This window comes from Peromyscus eremicus, chromosome 10, assembly GCF_949786415.1.
Source record: "Peromyscus eremicus chromosome 10, PerEre_H2_v1, whole genome shotgun sequence".
NCBI lineage: Eukaryota > Metazoa > Chordata > Mammalia > Rodentia > Cricetidae > Peromyscus > Peromyscus eremicus.
In genome coordinates this window covers 91,679,704-91,698,870 of record NC_081426.1, presented here as the reverse complement: position 1 = coordinate 91,698,870, position 19,167 = coordinate 91,679,704, and the positions used below count along the sequence as shown (strand labels likewise).

The following is a 19,167-nucleotide window of genomic DNA, read 5'->3' as shown; positions in this document are numbered from 1 at the left end:
GGGTCTAATTTGGATTTTAACCCAGTAAGAAAAGGAGAAAGAAGAACAACATCTTATGCTTGTGGTCATTTACCTGTTGACTTAAATATTTATTTCCCAAAAGTGGAGACTGAACTTGGGGTTTTATTTGGCTAGACAAGTGCTCTGTTCTCATCTGCTACTCTCTGTAATTTGTTTTAATTTGAGAGAAGGTCTTGCAGACTGTCTAGGCTGCCTTTGACCCTTTCCTCCCTCCGTCTTCCAAGTACCTGGGATGACAGGACTGCTTCCTGTGGTCACTCTGGAGAAAACAACGGGCATGAAGGAAGTGGGGACGGGATGAGAGGAAGGAGGGAGGGAGGTGGGGAGGGAGAGTGCAGGCAAGTGTGGCTGGACATAAACACACAGAGCCACCAACAGTCAAGGCGTGGACACATTTTTACCCTGCAGGCTCCTCCTAAGCTTTCAAACATTTTCTTTTTCCTGTCTCCTGGTCTTGCCATTGGCAAATCCCGTGGCCCTGCCCTTATAATTATAAACTCCCTGAGTATCACTACCTAAATAAATCTCTTTTCTTTCTGGTTAAATTGTATTGAGAAACTTCCTTTTTTTTTTTTTCCAAGCAGGGTTTCTCTGTGAAACAGCCTGATTGTCCTGGAACTCACTTTGTAGACCAGGCTGGCCTCAAACTCACAGAGATCCGCCTGCCTCTGCCTCCCACCACTGCCCAGTGAGAAACTACTTCTTAATTACTAATAAATATGCCCAAGAGAGAAGCAAGGGTGACACTGGCTGTCTTGAGAGCTTACTAAATGTGTTAGTCACAACAGCAAGACTTCTAACAGCCATTGTTTGCCAACCATTCTGAATCCACAGGCATTCCATTCTTAAAAAAACCTGTGCCTGGTCTACACAGAGAAACCCTGTCTCGAAAACAAACAAACAAACAAAATCCCCAAATCAAAAACCAAACCTGTATTTATTGTGTGTGTGTATGTGCATGTGTATGAGGGTGCCCTACCCCTGGAGCTGGAATTATGTGAGGTTAGGAGCTGTCTGGTACGAGTGCTGGGAACTGAGCCATGGCTCCAGCCACCAGACGTCACACTCTTAGAACACCATGTCCTGCTGCTGCCGCTGCCCCCCGCTGCTCTGGACACTCTGTGCAACACTGGCAATACCTGCTCTCAAATTCTGGTTTGCTGGCTGTTTTCCGAGGGAGGTAAAACATGGTACAGGCGGGTTCTTCTTGGCTTCTGGGTGCTTCATGTTGACCGTGCGCCTGTGACACCATATTGCTCAGAGTTTGAGTCAGAGCTGAAGCCAAGGTCACATTTGGTTGCTTGGCTGCAGCTCTCTCATGGTCGTCCTCTCCACTCACGCTGCTGTCACTCGAGCTGTCTCTCCTGGAGGGACACCTGCGCTGTTCCCTGTTTCTGCCAGACACCTCACTCTCGGCCACGCTGGTGCCTTGCTCCACTGAGAAGGATGATGGCTGGGAAGGCTCTTTACTGCTGCCTAGAAATGCTTGTGCTGGAGAGTGGAGCGGAGTCTGAAAGGGACACATGGAAGGGCATCAGAGGGGGACAGCATGCACTAACTTTAGGAGCAGTCAGTGATTATGAACCTGCTAAGTAGCAGCACTTTACACAAAAATATAAACTTTCTGATCATAACCATAATTTATGTCCTTTAAAGAAAAATATTATAAAATGACAACTGCTAATACTGTATGAGTAACATTGTTTCATTTATTACATTATTTTGTATGTATAATTGTGCCAGTGTACAAATGCCACAGTGCATGTGTAAAGGTCAGAGGACAACTTGTGATTGATTCTCTCTTTCCACCAAGGGAGGTTCCAGGGATTGAACTCAAGTCCTTGGGCTTGGCAGCAAGTGCCCTTACCTACTGAGCCATCTCACCAGACTTATTTATATTTTATTTTCAAACTTCATTTATTTCCTTTTATTTTATTTTGTGTGTATGCATGTGTGCCATGGTGTGTGTGTGTGTGTGTGTGTGTGTGTGTGTGTGTGTGTGTGTTTGCGCGCGCGCGCTCGTGCCATGGCATGTGTGTGGAGCTGAGAGGACCATTCTGGGAAGTCAGTTCTCTCCTTTCACCTTCACAGGATTTCCAGGGATCCAGCTAATGTCAGGCTATTACAGCGAGCACCTTTACTCACTGAGCCATCTTGCCAACATGGATTTATATTTTAAAATTAGAATTCTATGTTGTACTTTGCATCCTATTTCCAAAATTTGGGATTCTATCACGAATATTTTGTAACTTAAAAAAAACATTTAATATATCTTTGAAGATTTATTTATGACTTTGTGTGCCTGAGTGTATGTACTGTACATGCACCACATGCATGTAGGTCCCACAGAGGCCAGAAAACGGCACTGGGTCCTCTGGAACTGGAGTTACAGGCAGCTGTGAGCTACTTGATGTGGGCGCTAGGAGCTAAATCTGGGTCTCGGGAACTGAACCCACATCCTCTGGAAGAGCAGCAAGTGTTCTTAACTGCTCTTTTCTGAAGTTTTAAAATGTGCTTTGGAAACAGCTATGATTTTATCATAGTTTTATGGAGGGCTGTCTTTATTTCAATCTCCTTTACTGAACACATAGTTGTTTACACTAACAGAAATCTAGGTGAGCCTCTCTGCATGCATGAAAACTTCCCTGTGACTTGCTTTTCTTTGCAATTCTCTAGGTTGTCCTGCATAGGCTCTTCTCAAAGGCCTTTTAAAATATTTCCAAATTGGTTTCTAGAAAAACTTGATCAAATGACGTACTCAAGAGTGCTGCAATCAATCCATCCTATCCGATGCTTCAAATCAATGTAGTCTTTGGTGTGTGTGTGTGTGTGTGTGTGTGTGTGTGTGTGTGTGCGCGCGCACCTGTCTGAGGAGGACAGGAGAAGGCATCAGGTTCCCTGGAGCTGGAGCTGAGGGAGCTGTGAGTGAACTCTGCAAGGGTGGGCTGTGCTCTTTCTAGCCCCCCAACATGGTTTCTTCAAATGCCACTTCTAATGAAAGTTTCATAAACAGCACTCTGCTGTTATGTTGTCCTCACAGCTCCCCCCCTTGCTGCCCCCCACCCCTGCTGCCCCCTACCCCTTCACCCCCACGAGGGTGAGCGCTCCTGGCTCCAGCACTCTTCCTTCCAGACCCACAGGACACCATTGGGAGTAGAACTCTTTCAAGCTGAGGCTAGAGGCAGATTTTCTTGTAAACACCATCAGAATACACTTGTAGACCCTTAAATTACTGTGACACAGGAGAAATAAATACAGCCCCTTTTTCTAGATTCTGATTTTTTAAGTGACAAAAACAATCTCATTGACTTTCTTCCTGCTTTACAGTACTGAGCTTTAGTCATTTCCACTCTATTCCTCTCTCACTCCCTCTCCCCCGCTAGAACCCTTTCCTCAGCACATCCTCATTTTAGTTTCGTGCTATCTTTTTGTGTATGACTCCTTGAGTTCAATTAGTTTCTTGCCTATGCATGAGTGAGAAGTCACTCATGGGGCACAGACAACTTTTCAGCAGCTGACACCCACCAAACAACCATCAACTGTCAACAGTCCCCCAGGGAGGTGGGGCCTCATGAGCCCTCCCATCTATGACTGACTGACGGTTGGTCCAGTCTTGTGCAGGTAACCAGAGCTGCGGAGATTTCACAAGTGCGATGGCCATGTCATGCCCAGAAGACATGTTCTTTGCTGCACACCTCTGCAGCCGTGGCTCTCAACTTCTTCCCATCCTTTCCCCAGTGTTTCCTGAGCCTCAGGGGGTACAGAGATGACCCATTCAAGGACAAGCCCTCTACCTACGCAGTCTACTCTGGGACAAGTCATGGGCTTCTGCACCGATGGAGGCCACAGGAAGAAGGTTCCCCAAGGAAGCTGGGCATGGCATTAACCTCAGCTGCTGCTTAACTCTCAATTTTATCCAGACCCGAATGATAAGAGATGTTCTTTGCTTAGCTTAGTGAGCAGAGGGGCACAAACCCGTATAACTTACTGCTCTGACAAGTCCACTATGCTTAGAAAACAAATTCCTGAAACTCAAGCTCCCTAGAAGTTCAGAATTAGAAGGGAGTGCAAAGTGAACTGATATTACAAATACGGAATGCGCAGGAAGAGTCGGCACACACAAGATGATGGCTTCTCATTCAGCACTGAGGCGTGAAACCCAGTACACCAAACCGAGAGGAAACAAATGCAGCCACCAGCGACTGCTGCTTAGCACACCACAGATTGATAATCTACAGCAACAGAAACTAATAACCAATAACCTTACCGGAAACGCAGTATCAATTTCTGGTAGCACACCGGGTGGGGGTCTGCAGAGGAGCAAGGACACTTCAGGAGCTGTTCCCCTGAGAGCAGATATGACTTCCTGGAGGCATGTGAGAAGAGATGGCACAGGAAGATAGAGGTAAGTCAGCAGGAAGTAAGGACAGCTCTGGCCCATCCACAGATCACTGAAATGCTGCTCCTGTCCCACGGTCCTGGCTCACCTGCTGAGACAGTCCCTTCAATGAGGCTCCGTTCACTTTCAATATAACATCTCCAACATCAATTTTGCCACTTTCTGCAGCTGGCTGCCCAGGGAAGAGCTTTTTAACTCTTACTATGCTGGCATTGATTTGTTCTGGTATAAGATTATCTTCTCGAGAAAAACTGAATCCTAGGCCCGAGCTATTCTTGAACAGTTTGACCTCAAATGTATTATCTAGGGAAAAAAAATAAAAAGTTCAATGTTATCAAGTGTGTATATACAAACACACACTTTTATATGGGCTTAAAGAAGCCCAATTCGGCATGCTTGTATCAGAACTTACTGCACTAACACACTCTCTTCCTATCATAGTAAATCTTTCTTAATTTCTGATCTGTGTGTGTGTGTGTGTGTGTGTGTGTGTGTGTGTGTGTTTAGTGTGGGTGTGAGTCTATGTATGAAAGCCAGAGGTTGATGTCAAGTATTCTTCTCCGTCACTCTCCACCTGTTGTTTTATTTTTTGAGACAGGGTCTTTCACAGACCCTGGAACTCACTGATTTATTTCTGGCCACCAGTTCATATTACAGGGTGTCCACTATGTCCAGTTTTCACACGGGTGCTGGAGATCCAAAATCAGAACTTCATGCTTGCTTTGCAGACACTGATAGGCTAAGCCATCTCCCCAACCCCATTCATAAAACTGGAGTTAACTGTTTGAATGGGAAGTGTTTGTAAAGCAAGGTTCTCTAAGTGGGGTCGTATGTTTCAATGTCACATGTTTTAACAGGAGTATATTAAGTTAAAAAAGGGGGAGGGAAGGACTACAAGGAAATTCAGGTATGAAGAGAGACATTAAGAATACCAAAACAAGCCGGGCGGTGGCGGCCCATGCTTTTAATCCCAGCACTCGGGAGGCAGAGCCAGGTGGATCTCTGTGAGTTCCAGGCCAGCCTGGTCTATAGAGCAAGATCCAGGACAGGCACCAAAACTACACGGAGAAACCGTCTCGAAAAAAAACAAAACAAAATCAACAACAACAACAACAAAAAAAAAAAGGAAAAAGAATACCAAAACAAATGCTAGCTTGAAATGAGGGAAAAGAAGTTGATACTGCAATGTTTTGGTAAGGTCTATTTTAATCCAGATAAGTTATAATGACATTCCAACAAAATTCTCACAAATAAAACACATTAATAGAATTAAAAACAGAAAAAAACTTACATAAAGAAAGAAGTAAAGATGAATATGATTAAGTAGGTACATTATTTTTAAATTCATAGTCAAAACACCAATATAGGATGGTCTATGTTTTGGAATGATGCATGGTTACTAAGATTTGTGAAATAAATAGAAATTTAAAGTAAGAGAAGAAACATTTACTGTATACCACCATCAATTCTAAGTAAGAGTATGTAAATCACTGAAGGGATCTCAGCACAGAGGGCACACCAGCCTCATGAGAACTCATACAGCATCAGCCTTCATTTCTTGGCTTATTACAATTATTATTATGTCTATATAGGCTGACACATTGTTAAGAAGACCAGCATTTGGGAAATACTAAATAGATTCCTGTACAGGGTAACCCTAAATAGAAATATAAAACATTTAGAGTTAGATGTGATGGCAAATGCCTGTAGTCCCAGCACTTGGGAAACTGAGGACAACATGGGTATATAGTGAGTAATAAGGTCAACTTGAGTTATAAGTAAAATCCAAAACCCTAAACAAACAAGCAAACAAACAAACAAACAAACAAACCAAATATAAATTTAGGTGCAGGTGGTTTTGGAGTCATTCTCTACAATTATCCATACTTGGTTTTTCCTTACCAAATTTCATTTAATATTTAGATGTACTGTAGCTGTTGATATTCTGCTATTTGAGGTTTGAGAGGGCTGCTCTGTTATTAATGAGACATGAATCATGTATCCACAAACTACACGAACATTTCAGGATAAATTATTGCTGTGTGTAAAAGAAATGGACAGCTATTCAAGGCATTATTAAATGGCCACATTCAGACACAACTTCATTTCCCTAAATCTTGAAGTGTGTTTTGGTCAGGCTGGTGCTGCCTGAGTTTTATAACTGACAAGAACAGAGATACTGAGGTGTGAATTCTAACCCAACAGGTAAACACTGTAGTTTGAATGGGCTGAAATTTTAGTGATGTGACCTGAACCGCAAGGCCTGACCTTCAGTAACAAAGCTGTAGTCTTTGACGTGAGCTATTTTCTTCACTGTCTTTTCTGGGGTTCGACCTTGGCCATCCTGGTCTGGAGGGGCGCACTGTGGGCTGGCAGGGTCATGTTCTTTGGACGTCGGGGACTGCCCCTTTTCTAACAACAGATGAACCACCTGAGAAAACGGAGTAGCATGTCACTAACTGAGAAGACCAGTACACTAGATTAAGTTTTAGGACTTTGTACAGTTGGAGGTATAATAAAGTAACTAATTGCTTGGTACACCAAAATATAGGCACAGAGGAAAAACAATATAGAACAGAAGGAAGGAACTGAAAGTCTCAAAATAAAGTTTTTATTATTTTCTGCATGAGAATAAGAGAAAAAGCTATTATAATTATATTAATATTATATTATATTATATTATGTCAAATACACACATATGTTACACACTTATTTTATATAGGTACATAAAATAAATAAAATAAATAATACATGTGTGTATTATAGATAATTTGGGTACTAGGGGAAAGTCACCAGGCAGTAATTAATTATAAAGACCATTATAAATAATTTACTCAACTCCTGATTGAAAAGTTATTTGAGCATAATGAATTTAACTTTTGGGTTAAAAAATGATAGGAGTAAAAAATCATTAGGCATGTGTAGATGTTTATGAAACATTTAAAAATGCAATCTCTACCACTTCCCACCAGCTATTTGCTAAAGCAATGCTAACACTGCACAGACTCAGCCTCCTCAGTGGAGAGTCTCATCAGACTATGCGCTTCCTGACTTGAAGGAAAACAGCAGCTTGAATCTCACACAGTGCCGAGTCTTCTTGCCTTGGCTTCCTGACTGACAGGTCTCAAGGAGATTGATATTATCTCCACACTGCTGTGTTCTAAGTTATCTTAGCAGGTTGACAAAATGACCTCTTACCTGCCCTGTGTTTCTTAGTGTTTCCACAGCTTGCTTGTGGGTAGCTCCTTCCAGACTGATTCCATTAACAGCGAGCACACGATCACCTGTAAGTTAGGAAGTTGTTTTAAAAAGAAGTGAATCATTAAAAAAAATTCTATAGGGTTTTTAATATCCAGTGGTTTTTTTTAAAAATTTATTTGGGGAGAGATTCAGACAAATTTCGGAGAGAATTAAATATTGTTGAAGCATTCCTGATAATCCAAAAGAATGTGAAAAGGAAATGCTATTAACCTCAGTGTCTGTAACAGTGAGACCCTATCCTGTACAAGCTGGCTACAATGTGTGGACCCCGCCTTGACTTCCCAAGTGCAGGAATGTAGGTATGCACTCCCTGCCTGGCTAGAATTATATGACTTTATAGCAATGGCCTTAAATCATGAAGATAGAGAAGCTGACCTAAAAACACACAGACTAGAAGTGTTGTGTAATAATTCTCTTGTACATGGTAAAGATTTGTCACCTGAATTGGTTTAATAAAACACTGATTGGCCAGTGGCCAGGCAGGAAGTATAGGCGGGGTGACCAAACTAAGGATGATGGGAATGAAAAGGGTGGGTTCAGGAGTTGCCAGCCAGATGCAGAGGGAGCAGGAGATGAACACACCATGCTAATAAAGGTACCGCCATGTGGCAAAACATAGATAGAAATATGGGTTAATTTAAGTTGTAAAAGGTAATTAGTAACAATTATTGGCCAAACATTTATAATTCATTAAGCCTCTGAGTCTGTTATTTGAGACCTCCCATAACAAGACAGGACAGGAAATGTCCATTGACATAGAAGCACATTTCCAGCAAGGTCTTAGAGACACAGACAGTGATGTCACACTTAGGATAGTCACTCCTCCTCTGTCCAGCAGCACTATGCTGCTCAACAGGGAAGAAGCCACTTTCTCCTGCTAAGGAATAAGCTGGAAGATGAGTTACTGCTGTGTCACCAAGTAGTTTTCTAAAATGTAGCTTTAAAGCTGAGCATGTTCTGACATCACTCTTAGGTTCTTACCAACTCTGTAATGTCTTTCTTTCTTCCTGGTTTTGGGAGACAGGGTCTCTCTATGTAGCCCTGGATGACCTGAAACTCACTATGCAAGGGCCTGAAACCTCAGAGATCTGCTTGCTCCTGCTTCCCAAGTGCTGGGATTCAAAGTGTCCACCACCACACTTGGTCTTAATTTCTTATTTATTGTATATTTGTGCTGTAATTTTTGCATCCATGTAGACATCATACCTTTGTGAATTCTGCCATCTGACTCTGCTGCTCCTTTGGGAATAATGGCTTTCACATAAATACCACCATGTCGGACGCTGGTATTCACACCTCCCTAAACAGAAAAGACAAAGTAGCACACGTTAGCATGAAAACATTTGCATGCTTTCACATCTGAGCACTAGGGAGGGTTCAATCCATCAGAGAAAGCTGTGACACAGTGTCAACATGTTCACTTATTTAAACACCCAGCAGCACTGTTAGCTAAGTTCCCCAAAGAGCAGAGTTAGTTTGCTCTTTCTCTCCCTCTCTCCCTCTGTCTCTCTACTGAACTCAGGAAGTGTCAAATGCTGCCCCTTGACTACATAAGGACCTGCCCCTCCTTTCTATGTCATGCATTAGAGCAAGCAGAATGCCAAGTCCATCTACGCAAGATCAGTGTTAAGAACGTAACTACTAAGAAATACCCAGCATACATACACGTTAGAGTGCACCTGCAAATCTGAGAGCAAATTCCCTGAGTTAAGGAAAAAGCTGCTTTTATCTGAAGAGGCTGGGAGTGGCATACACCTTTAATCACAGCACTCTGGTGACAGAGGCAGGTACATTTCTGTGATTTCTAGGCTAGCCTGGGCTACAGAGTGAGTTACAGGCCAGGCAGGGCCACATGGATAAGACGACTCTGTCTCTAAAAACAAAACAAAAACAAAACAAAACAAAAAAAACTAAAGCAAACCAAGACTTTGGTAGAAAGGAGTGTGTGTGTGTGTGTGTGTGTGTGTGTGTGTGCGCGCGCGCGCGCCTGTGTGTGCAAGTGCACATTCATGTGTGTGCATGTGCGCGTTAGGCTAGAGGTCAATGTTGGGTGTTTGGAGGTAAGGTTTCTCTCTGGACATGACACCCACTGCCTGGGCTGGATTAATCGGTAAGCCCTGGAGTCCAACTCTCTCCCCCAGTGCTGGGCTAAAGGTGCAAGCTGTGTATCCAGTTTTTATTATTTTGGTTTTTATTTTTGTGTTTTGTTTTTTTGAGAGGGTTTCTCTGTGTAACTATGGCTGTCCTGGAACTCATTCTGTAGATGAGGCTGGCCTCTAATTCACAGAGATCCGCCTGACTCTGCTTCCTCAGTGCTGGGATTAAAGATGTGTACCACTACCACTTGGCTAAATAATTTTTGTTGTATTTTTGTGCTTTATGTGTGTAAGTGTTCTGGCTCATGTATGCTGCCCAAGGAGGCCAGAAAACGGTGTTGGATCTTCTGGAACTGGAGTTAGAGATGGTTGTGAGCTACCATGTAGGTGCTGAGAATCAACCTGCGTCCTCTGGAAGAACAGCCAGTGGTCTTAACCACTGAGTCACCTCTCCAGATCCTCTGAGAAGCTTTTTAAAAATGCTACAAGAAAGGTCTAGTAGTTCTATTTTCTACCTTTCAAGAAAATGTATTATTCTTTATTCATAAAACAATGATGCAATTATAAAGAAACTAGGAGTTAGAGGGAAGCACTATAGTCTAAATGAAGGAACTAGGCTTTTGATCTCAGTATGTTACAGCGCTGATTCACTGCCATTAACTGCTTTATGTCACTCTTAGAATGTGATAAATAATAAAGCTGCAATTTAGGAATAACATTATAAAATTCTAAAATAATTTTATCCAATAGTTTATGTACATATCTCCATTATCTTAAAGATATATGCACAGTTCTGAAACCTCTCATTTTAAGGTTTTAAACAAGGTAGTATATACTTTGGAGAGAATTAACACATAAATATCATGGTCTTTAGTTATTCACGGAATAGGGGAAAGAGACAGCAGCTCATGATTTCATACTCCTGCAGAAAACTGTCAGGTGCATAGGGAACATAGGCATTAATGTCATATTCTGCACTGTATGGAGAATAGGCAATTGCCAAATGTTTTAAACCACAAGAAAGAAGAGTAGTGTACAAAATTTAAGACAGTCATTTTTTAGATTTTGGAAACATTTGACAAATGTCCTGTCTGAAGCAAAATAATTCAACTAGCAAGTTGGGCTACAACCAACTTCTGCAAGTGAAAAAGAGAAAACTCAAAAACCTTGGCAAACAGTACCGTGACACTTATTCCCAAGCTGTTAGCATTTTTAGCCAGTTCAACCTCAAAGATCTCTCCAGGCTCAGGAGGTGATGCAGAGAGTGTTTTAAAGCTCATTTTGTTGGATGTATTCACTGAGGAGGAAGGTTCCTTAACAAAGAAAACAAACAAACAAAAGAAGATTTCTAAGTAGAAACAAAACGAACTGTTAGTGGAAACAAGTATTTTTGGGGGAAATTTTTCTTTTAAAGTAAGGTATTAAGAAATAGAAGATATCAAAAGCACAGAGGCCAGGAGACCTTCCAGACACTCTCAGTTCGGGGCACTCTTACTTTATGGTCTAGGTAACTCACACCAGAAAGTGAAGCTAGCCAAGGCAGAGGGAATCCTAGAACCCACTTAGAACTTAGCTTTGGAAGAAGAGCCTGTGCCCCTGCTTCTTCTGTTCCTGAGTTTGTGAAGTACACTCACGCTCTTTAAAAGTCAATATACACCAGGGAAGCAGACTAAACCTAACTTACTTTGCTTATGTTTGCAAATCAGTCTAAACAAGGGAGCAATGGCTAAGCCTTATTTCTGAAGGCAGAGGCTCTTGTGAGGAATACTGCATTTTTAGTGAACAAAAGCTATGACTTGCCCTTAAACCTTCCTGCGAATGTGTACTTACTTTCCTATCATTTCTAGAATGAGCTATTTCCATTGCTGTTACTGTCACCCTAGAACTTAGGTTCCCCATGGCAACTCCAACTGCCCATCCCATGAACTATTCCTAAGCAGTTGTTCAGAGTTCTCTTATTGACACCTGTTAAATATGTGAGTGATGACTAACTTACAGGAGATGAGTCCTAATCTGAGCGTAGCTATTTCAGGGTTAGTATTCAAAGCCTCTACTTCTCTGCAAGTTAGCACCGAATGCAGCAGCAGTTAGCAGCTGAAGATACAAGCTGCTCTTCCTTGCCAGAGTCATGCCAACATTTAGTAGGTTATACTACTCTCTGATAGATTTATCATTTTTCTGCAGTTAAATCAACAAGTGCCCGCCCCCCAAGCATTAAAATTAAATCATGCCTTTTGCGGTGTTGGATGATCCTGGTTGCTGACATAAGTGGCGTCATCTACGTCGGAATCACCGTGATCAGAGAGCTCAGTTGTGTCAGAAATGCCTGGCCTTTTAGCTTTGCTTCGGTTACTGCCAGAGAAAATCTTCTCCATGACCTTGGACGTTACAGATGGAGATGGGCTGCCATGCTGTGACTCCTGCCAGCCTCGGTCACCTAAGTGGCCAGCAAAGAAGCCGTTGACATGGCTCTGGGACAAGCTGGCGCTTTCAGTCCTGGAGTCCTGGGAGCTGAGGCTTCCTTCCCGCAGGCCCCCCGAGAGCCCAAAAGGACTCTCTGTGACATGCCTGAGGGTGCCCCGTGGCCAGGGCTGGTCCTCTGAAGGGTCTGTAGCGCTGTCCTGCATGTAGGAAGGCTTCTTCATGTAGTTTTTCATCCCATTGGCAAAATGCACGGGAGTAGAAGGCACTAAAAGTTAAGATCCAACAAAGAGAACAACAGTCAAATGATATACATGCCTACATACACACACACTCACAGACATACACATAAGCACACAAACTCACATGCACACATGGCTCATGCACACACACAGAGACATACACATAAGCACACAAGTTCACATGCACACATGGCTCATGCACACACACACTCACACAGACATACACATAAGCACACAAATTCACATGATTGGAAAAAGTACAGAGAAAACTAGCCAAACTAGTGGAAACTCACGAACTGTGAACCAATAGCTAAGGAGCCCCCATGGAACTGGGTCAGGCCCTCTGGATAAGTGAGATAGTTGATTAGCTTGAACTGTTTAGGAGGCCCCCAGGCAGTGGAGCCAGGACCTGTCCTTAGTGCATGGGCTGGCTTTTTGGAGCCCAGTGCCTATGGTGAGACACTTTGCACAGCCTTGGTGCAGGGAGGGGGGGACTGGACCTGCCTCAGCTGAATGAGCCAGGCTCTGCTGACTCCCCAGGGGAGACCTTGCCTTGGAGGAGGTGGGAAATGCGGGGGTGGGTTAGGGGAGAAGTTGGAGGGTGGGAGGAGGGAGGAGAGGGGGATCTGTGGTTGATATGTAGAATGAATAGAGAATCTATTAATAAAAAAAGATGGATACATTCATGAAGCTCAAAATTGGTAAACTTTCTGCAAGGCAAATTGGCAGCACCTGCCAAAACCCGAATGTACATACAAATATCCAAGATACAGAATCACAGATTAGTATAAAAATGTTTTGATTTTAGTAAAAATGTATGTATGTGTTTTCTACATTTATCATACATATATAAACCACACAAATACCAACAACACAGAAGACAACATATACATGTCAGTTTCCTTCAGGAAATGGAGCAAATTTTTAGTACATATTTTGTGATTTACATAAATTACGTTCATTTTAATATGTCCCTTTAAAGAAATTGGCAGAGAGAGGGGGAGGGAACTGGCATAATACGGATGTGCCCTTCAAGTGCACGTGCTGGAGACCGAGACAGCTTACCATGCTTGGTCTTAGCTTAGGCGTGCTAAGACTATGCGGCTCCACCCCCACGAGTGGGTCACGGCCAGTGTGAGCACGGCTTTATTGCGACTCCGGCATCTCTTGTGCACAAGCTCTGCCATGAGACGACTTAGCAAGAAGCCCCTCCCCCCCCCCCCCCCCCCCCCCGCCCCCACAGTGCCTTGACCTTCGATTCCCAGTGTCCACAGCTGCGGGAAACTCATCTGTGCCCAGTATGGTGGAACATGCCTGTAATGGCAGACTCTGGGACTGAGGGCAGGGGGATGCTGCTTCAGGACAGCCTGTGTTACATAGTGAACTCCAGGCAAAGCTGGCTACAAAGTGAGACTACTGTCCCCACAGAAGTAACCGGGTATTCAGTTACAGCGGCATCCAACGGACCAAGACAAAGACCTCTCTCTTTGGTGACATAATTGAGGAAGAAAGCCTGGAGTACACACTGGTAAAGCTTGTAGCTTGTCTAACTTTTGTCTTTTTCTAAGTGACACTCGTGACGCTACAGAGTAGCGACACATCATGATAAAATTAATCCAGCTTTCTGAAGAACAAGTTCACATAATCACATTTCAATCTGGATAAAACCAAGAGCCCTTCTCTGGTCTCCATCTCAGGTAACGCTCTTCCATCAAGGGCTGTTCTGTCAACTCTACCTCTCCCAGCACAGTTATGCCTACACATCTGTCTACTGGGTGCTTCACACTCATCTCCCCGACGAAAGTTTAATTTCCACAAAGGCAGTGGTTTTGTATCTTGTACATTCTACACACTCAATAGATACCTGAACAGATGAACATCTTTTCTATAGAACATCTGTTAAAAGAAATTAAACTCCTTTGGAGGAGGAGTTAAGGGAATGCATTTATTCTGAATTCACCTTCACCCCCACCCCCATCGAAAGCAATGGAGAAAAATGGGGCTCAACATTCTGCTATAAAAAGAGAGCCCTTGGCTGCTTGGAACCTAGAGGTATGCACTAATTTCCACCTGCAGCCTCTATCCTTCATGTGAGATGAGGAAGTTTAAGAGTGGAAGGCTCTTGCATGTGCTGGAGTGTGCAGTGTTTATAGTAAACAAATGCTTCTGTAATATTTAAAACGTGCATGACATACTTCATACATATGCATGCACACATGTATAATAGTTACTAAATACAAGAACAAACCAACCATAGCCTGAATTAAGAAATTACGCCACAGCACAGTGCATGAAAGTTGGTTTTGCATTTTTTAGCCCCGCATCTAAATTATACCTAAAATTTACCTAACTATCTTCAATTCTTTCTTTCTTTCATTCCAGTTTGTTGGGATAGGGTCTTGCAATGTAGCCCTGGCTGACCTGGCAACTGTTATGTAGACTAAGCTGGCCTCAGGCCTGTGGCAATCCTCCTGCCTCATCTTCACAAGTGCTGGTTTTACAGGCACATGCCACAATACCAGGTCTAATTTTAAGTTCTTTAACATATTCTCAAGGTATCTCAAGAATAAAAGTAACTTACATAATATATAGCATTTTGCTATTTTTGAAAAATTAATAATGATAGTCAAATTGGACACTTAAATTCTTGGTATGTACCTGAAATGTACTAATCATATAACTTAATTTTTACCATTCGCTCTCTGTCAAGTTGGGAAGTCTGGGTAGTGGAGACTGTGGACTGGTGCCTGGCTATTGCCTATGGCACTGTTTACTACACACATGCTGAGTTTCCGGATGTGCTGTCCTCACCAATACTATTAAGTAATTCTGTGTGATGAATGCAGGATGGGGGGGGGGGTGTCAGGATGAGAGAGCAGGATGATGGAGACTACTGTCTATTCTTGAAGTGGCAACAAGAATATGGTTTTTGGTTTTACTAAATTTCTGATTTGTCATTTTCCTTTTCATAAAGTTGACGTTTGGACAGGACTTTACAGGTAAGTATTACATAACTACATCAATCACATAATGACAGCAAGGTCTAATTCTCACGGGACTAAGAAGAGAGGGCACACAACAAAATATGGAAAAACAAATGACATCAATTTTACATGACTGAATTCATTTTTGTTCATACTACTGAAGATGAGTGATACAGAAAAAAGTTATACTGATGCATGAACTGCAGCACCAGGACGAGCATGTGTGGAACTTCCAGAAGGGAAATAAACAGCTGACATGCATCCCCGGGCTAGGCACTGAGGTACTGAGGATGGGACTTCCACAGCATTACCTTTGGATGGCTTTTCTTTTGGCTGGGAGATGACAAGGGTCACATCTTCAGGTGCATTCTGCAGAATGTCAACTGCAGCATGGTGACTAACCCCTTCCAGACTCACACTGTTCACAGATATCAAGCGGTCTCCTGAAAAATGCACAATCCAGTATTTTCAACAACAATGCAAGATTCATGGTAAATCTTAGAAATTCCACCCTTTCTCATCATTTTTGCTTTGCTTAAATTTACTTTTGCCCTCTGTCCAAATTCATGTATTAGAAAGCACACAGGAAACCATCAAAATGTAAAGTACCAGGCTTTAAGCATCCATCCAAGTCAGCTGGTCCTCCAGGAGTAACTGAACTGATAAACACACCTAGGTCCAGTCTTCCCATCTTTTCCCCACCAATAATTTGAAATCCTGTAAAACAGAACATTAAGGGTTTTGTTTTGTTTTGTTTTTTTTATGATATTGGTTCTTTTAATGACTCATGATTTGTTCACTTGAAGCAAATACAGATGCTTAGAAAAACTGATTAAGTCTGTGAGAAGTATTCACTGCACATTGTCTTTGGCATTTGGTGACCAGGGTGTGGAGCAGGGTGGACGGAAGTGGGGCAGTCAGCATCTCGGTCAGAGGTGACGGGGGGGGGGGGGGTGGGGGGGGGGGGTGGGGGGGGGTGGGGGTGGGGGGTGGTTTGGGGAGTTGGGGGGATTAGGGGATAGGTTAAGGGCAGGGAAGGGGCAAGCAGCAGCACATCAAATGGCCCATATGTTAGAAAACGTCACAGTGAAACCCGCTTGTCTGTGTGCTAACCGAGAAGTAGATAAACAAAAACAAGAGACGGGGAAGGTGTGGCCAGCGGTTCTGGGCCCAGAGCTGCTTCTCGCTCCCAGGGATTCTCATGGCAACTCACCTAAGCCATGCTTTGAGTCTTTCTTCAGGTTCACCAGCGTGATCTCCCTTTCTGGTGAAGACACAATGCTCCATCTTTTGTGCAGTGTATCTAGTTTGCAGTTTAAAAAGAAAACAGACAGAATAAACTGAGGCATTAGGACTATCAGCTTGTTCTAATTTAAACAGTAACAAAGTATTTTAATGGATCTGCTTGAACACTTAAAAATAAAACCTCAGGTCACCACAGTTATTAGCATTTCATAGTGATTTATCATTTATAAGCAACTGCACCACGTTTATTCCTTCTAAACAGCTCCTCTTAAAACAGTATGCTTCATCTACAAGTGAGTATCTGAAGCTCAAGGGGATAAATGCTCTGAGCAGTGCTAAGAGCCAGCCAGGCAGCACTGCAGAGGCACTGGACCATCAGGTGTTCTGAGTTCACCTTTCTGTTGCCTCACAGGAGGCTGTTTCCGATTAGAAAATTATCATATTAAAATGTTCTCTGAGGGCCTGAAGAGTTGGAACAGCAAAAAGTATGTGTTGCTCTTGCAGAGAACCTGGGCTTGGTTCCTAGCACCCAAGTGGTAGCTGTTGGGGGCACTGCTTTACTGACATACATGCAGGTAAGATACTCATACACATAAAAGAAAAATAAAATCTGTAAAAAATAAAAATTTCAGGAAGCAGATGAAGGCAGATCTCTGTGAGTTCAAGGCCAGCCTGGTCTACAGAGAGTGTTCCAGAACAGCTAGGGCTGTTACACTGTGAAACCCTGTCTCTAAAAAAAAAAATAAATAAATAAAAAAAAATTCCTTCCAGTATGTTGATGTATTATTTATAAATTAGTAAAATACTATTAGTGAACACCTGAATAAAACAGTAATAAAAGTAAACTGGATTTAGTTTTTAAAACCCACCTTTTGTGGGGATTTTATGTTAAAGCAACAACCAGTCTATCACATCTACACTCTAAAGGTTTCCACCATCATCTGCAGTTGAGGAATAAACAGTTTAACATTCTTCATCTTATAGCTGCTGTTGCCATCCAGAATAATGACTTAATATTTAGGTCAGGGTAGTTAATTATCTACATGAATTTCAACATCTGAAATGCAATTTGCTTTTTCTAATTTCTTCTTTTTATCACTTGCAAACATCTTAATTAAACCAATAAATTACAACACTTAATTGCCACATTAGTCAAGCATATTAAAAAGTTCAGGCACATAGAGAAACACATATACACACATGCATGCAAACACATACAGGCATGCACACAAATGAGTTGTTAATACGGACTGCAGAGTCAACTGGTCTGTGTATGAAGGTGAGCTAAGTTTTAACATTCAGAAAGATACTTTTATAAATTGAATCTTCAAGTTTAAGTCTATATTGTTCTCAATACTGATGCTTTTTGTAAAAAACAAACAAACAAAACAACCCAGAGATTATGTCTCCATTGAAACATAAACCACAAATTCCTTAAACCTCTACACACATTTTTCTAATAACTGAAACCATTCTCAGCACGGATCTTTTTTTGCTGTGTGTTCCAACATTTAAGACCAGGCATGAATTTAAATTAGTGTTAATATGTTATAGGAATCGACACACACAATATGTATTGATGCCTAAGAAATAAAAATCGACACTTCAAAATCTAGAAATAAATTCTTTTACTCCGAGGAAACCAGAACCATTATTTCCTGTCAGCAGTGACTTTAGCCTCATGTCTGAAGGGCCATCTTAACACATTTGATCTGTCTGTAGCTCACACGTCCCTTTACAACTAGAAGGTATTGGTCATCGCCAACAGTGGTAGCAATGTGGCATCTGATGACTTTCTGGTGACATCACACAGAACATCACTGGCTAATGCTACGGGGACCCATGTATACCAGACAGTACTAAGACAAACACGCCAGCTGTCTCCTGAGCAACTTTGACAACACTGTCTAAACAGCCTCAATTCCTTTTTCCTAAAATGGGCAATGAGCTTTAGTTTTTGGTTGGAACAAACATAAAACAATATAGACAAGACCCCAAAACAAAATAAAGCAAACAAGAGTAAGGTCACAGTAATGGCTGAAATAAAAAAGTATTTAATTGAGGTGCTAAGAAAATACTGCAGATATAATCAAAGTATACTGCAAAGCAATTGCACAGTGAGTCACTTTGAATTTTCCACCCTCGCCCCCTCCAATTTTCAGATTTAATTACTTGAGGCATAGGAAATTGAGATTTAGAAACTGATGAGATTCATCATTCTGTGGCACTTGTTAAGTCCAAACGCATGTAGTTAGTAGAAAAACGAATTCCCTGGCAGTATGGGCAGGATAAAATAAAAATTAGACTAGGGGAAAATGATGGCTTCTGGGGTACTCTCTTGTTTACTGTGGCTTAAGAATATAAAGGCATGTAACCCTGCAAGGTTTTAAATGGAAACTCTACTCACAATTGGAAAGCAAAAGTCCACCTGGTTTATACAGAGTATTTCTGCCTCTTGTCAAGTTTTATGAATGGTCTTATGAAGTATGTGTGAAGAG

At 42.2% G+C, this 19,167-nt stretch overlaps 1 protein-coding gene across 7 annotated transcripts in view; it reads right to left on the bottom strand.

Annotated features, from left to right (window-relative positions):
* Positions 1-19,167, bottom strand: part of Ptpn13 (protein tyrosine phosphatase non-receptor type 13) — a 182,519-nt gene that overhangs the window by 40,544 nt on the left and 122,808 nt on the right. For 5 of the 7 annotated variants that reach the window (XM_059274841.1, XM_059274843.1, XM_059274844.1 and 2 more), the window contains 11 exons: positions 16,638-16,727; positions 16,034-16,141; positions 15,736-15,867; positions 12,009-12,466; positions 10,944-11,090; positions 8,888-8,981; positions 7,619-7,704; positions 6,689-6,851; positions 4,509-4,723; positions 4,289-4,387; positions 1,161-1,531 (listed from right to left, as the gene is read on the bottom strand). In XM_059274841.1, coding sequence (XP_059130824.1) covers positions 1,161-1,531; positions 4,289-4,387; positions 4,509-4,723; positions 6,689-6,851; positions 7,619-7,704; positions 8,888-8,981; positions 10,944-11,090; positions 12,009-12,466; positions 15,736-15,867; positions 16,034-16,141; positions 16,638-16,727 — 1,963 coding nt within the window. The remainder of the gene's footprint in view (positions 1-1,160; positions 1,532-4,288; positions 4,388-4,508; positions 4,724-6,688; positions 6,852-7,618; positions 7,705-8,887; positions 8,982-10,943; positions 11,091-12,008; positions 12,467-15,735; positions 15,868-16,033; positions 16,142-16,637; positions 16,728-19,167) is intronic. The other 2 variants (XM_059274842.1, XM_059274845.1) reach the window with 1 other exon arrangement.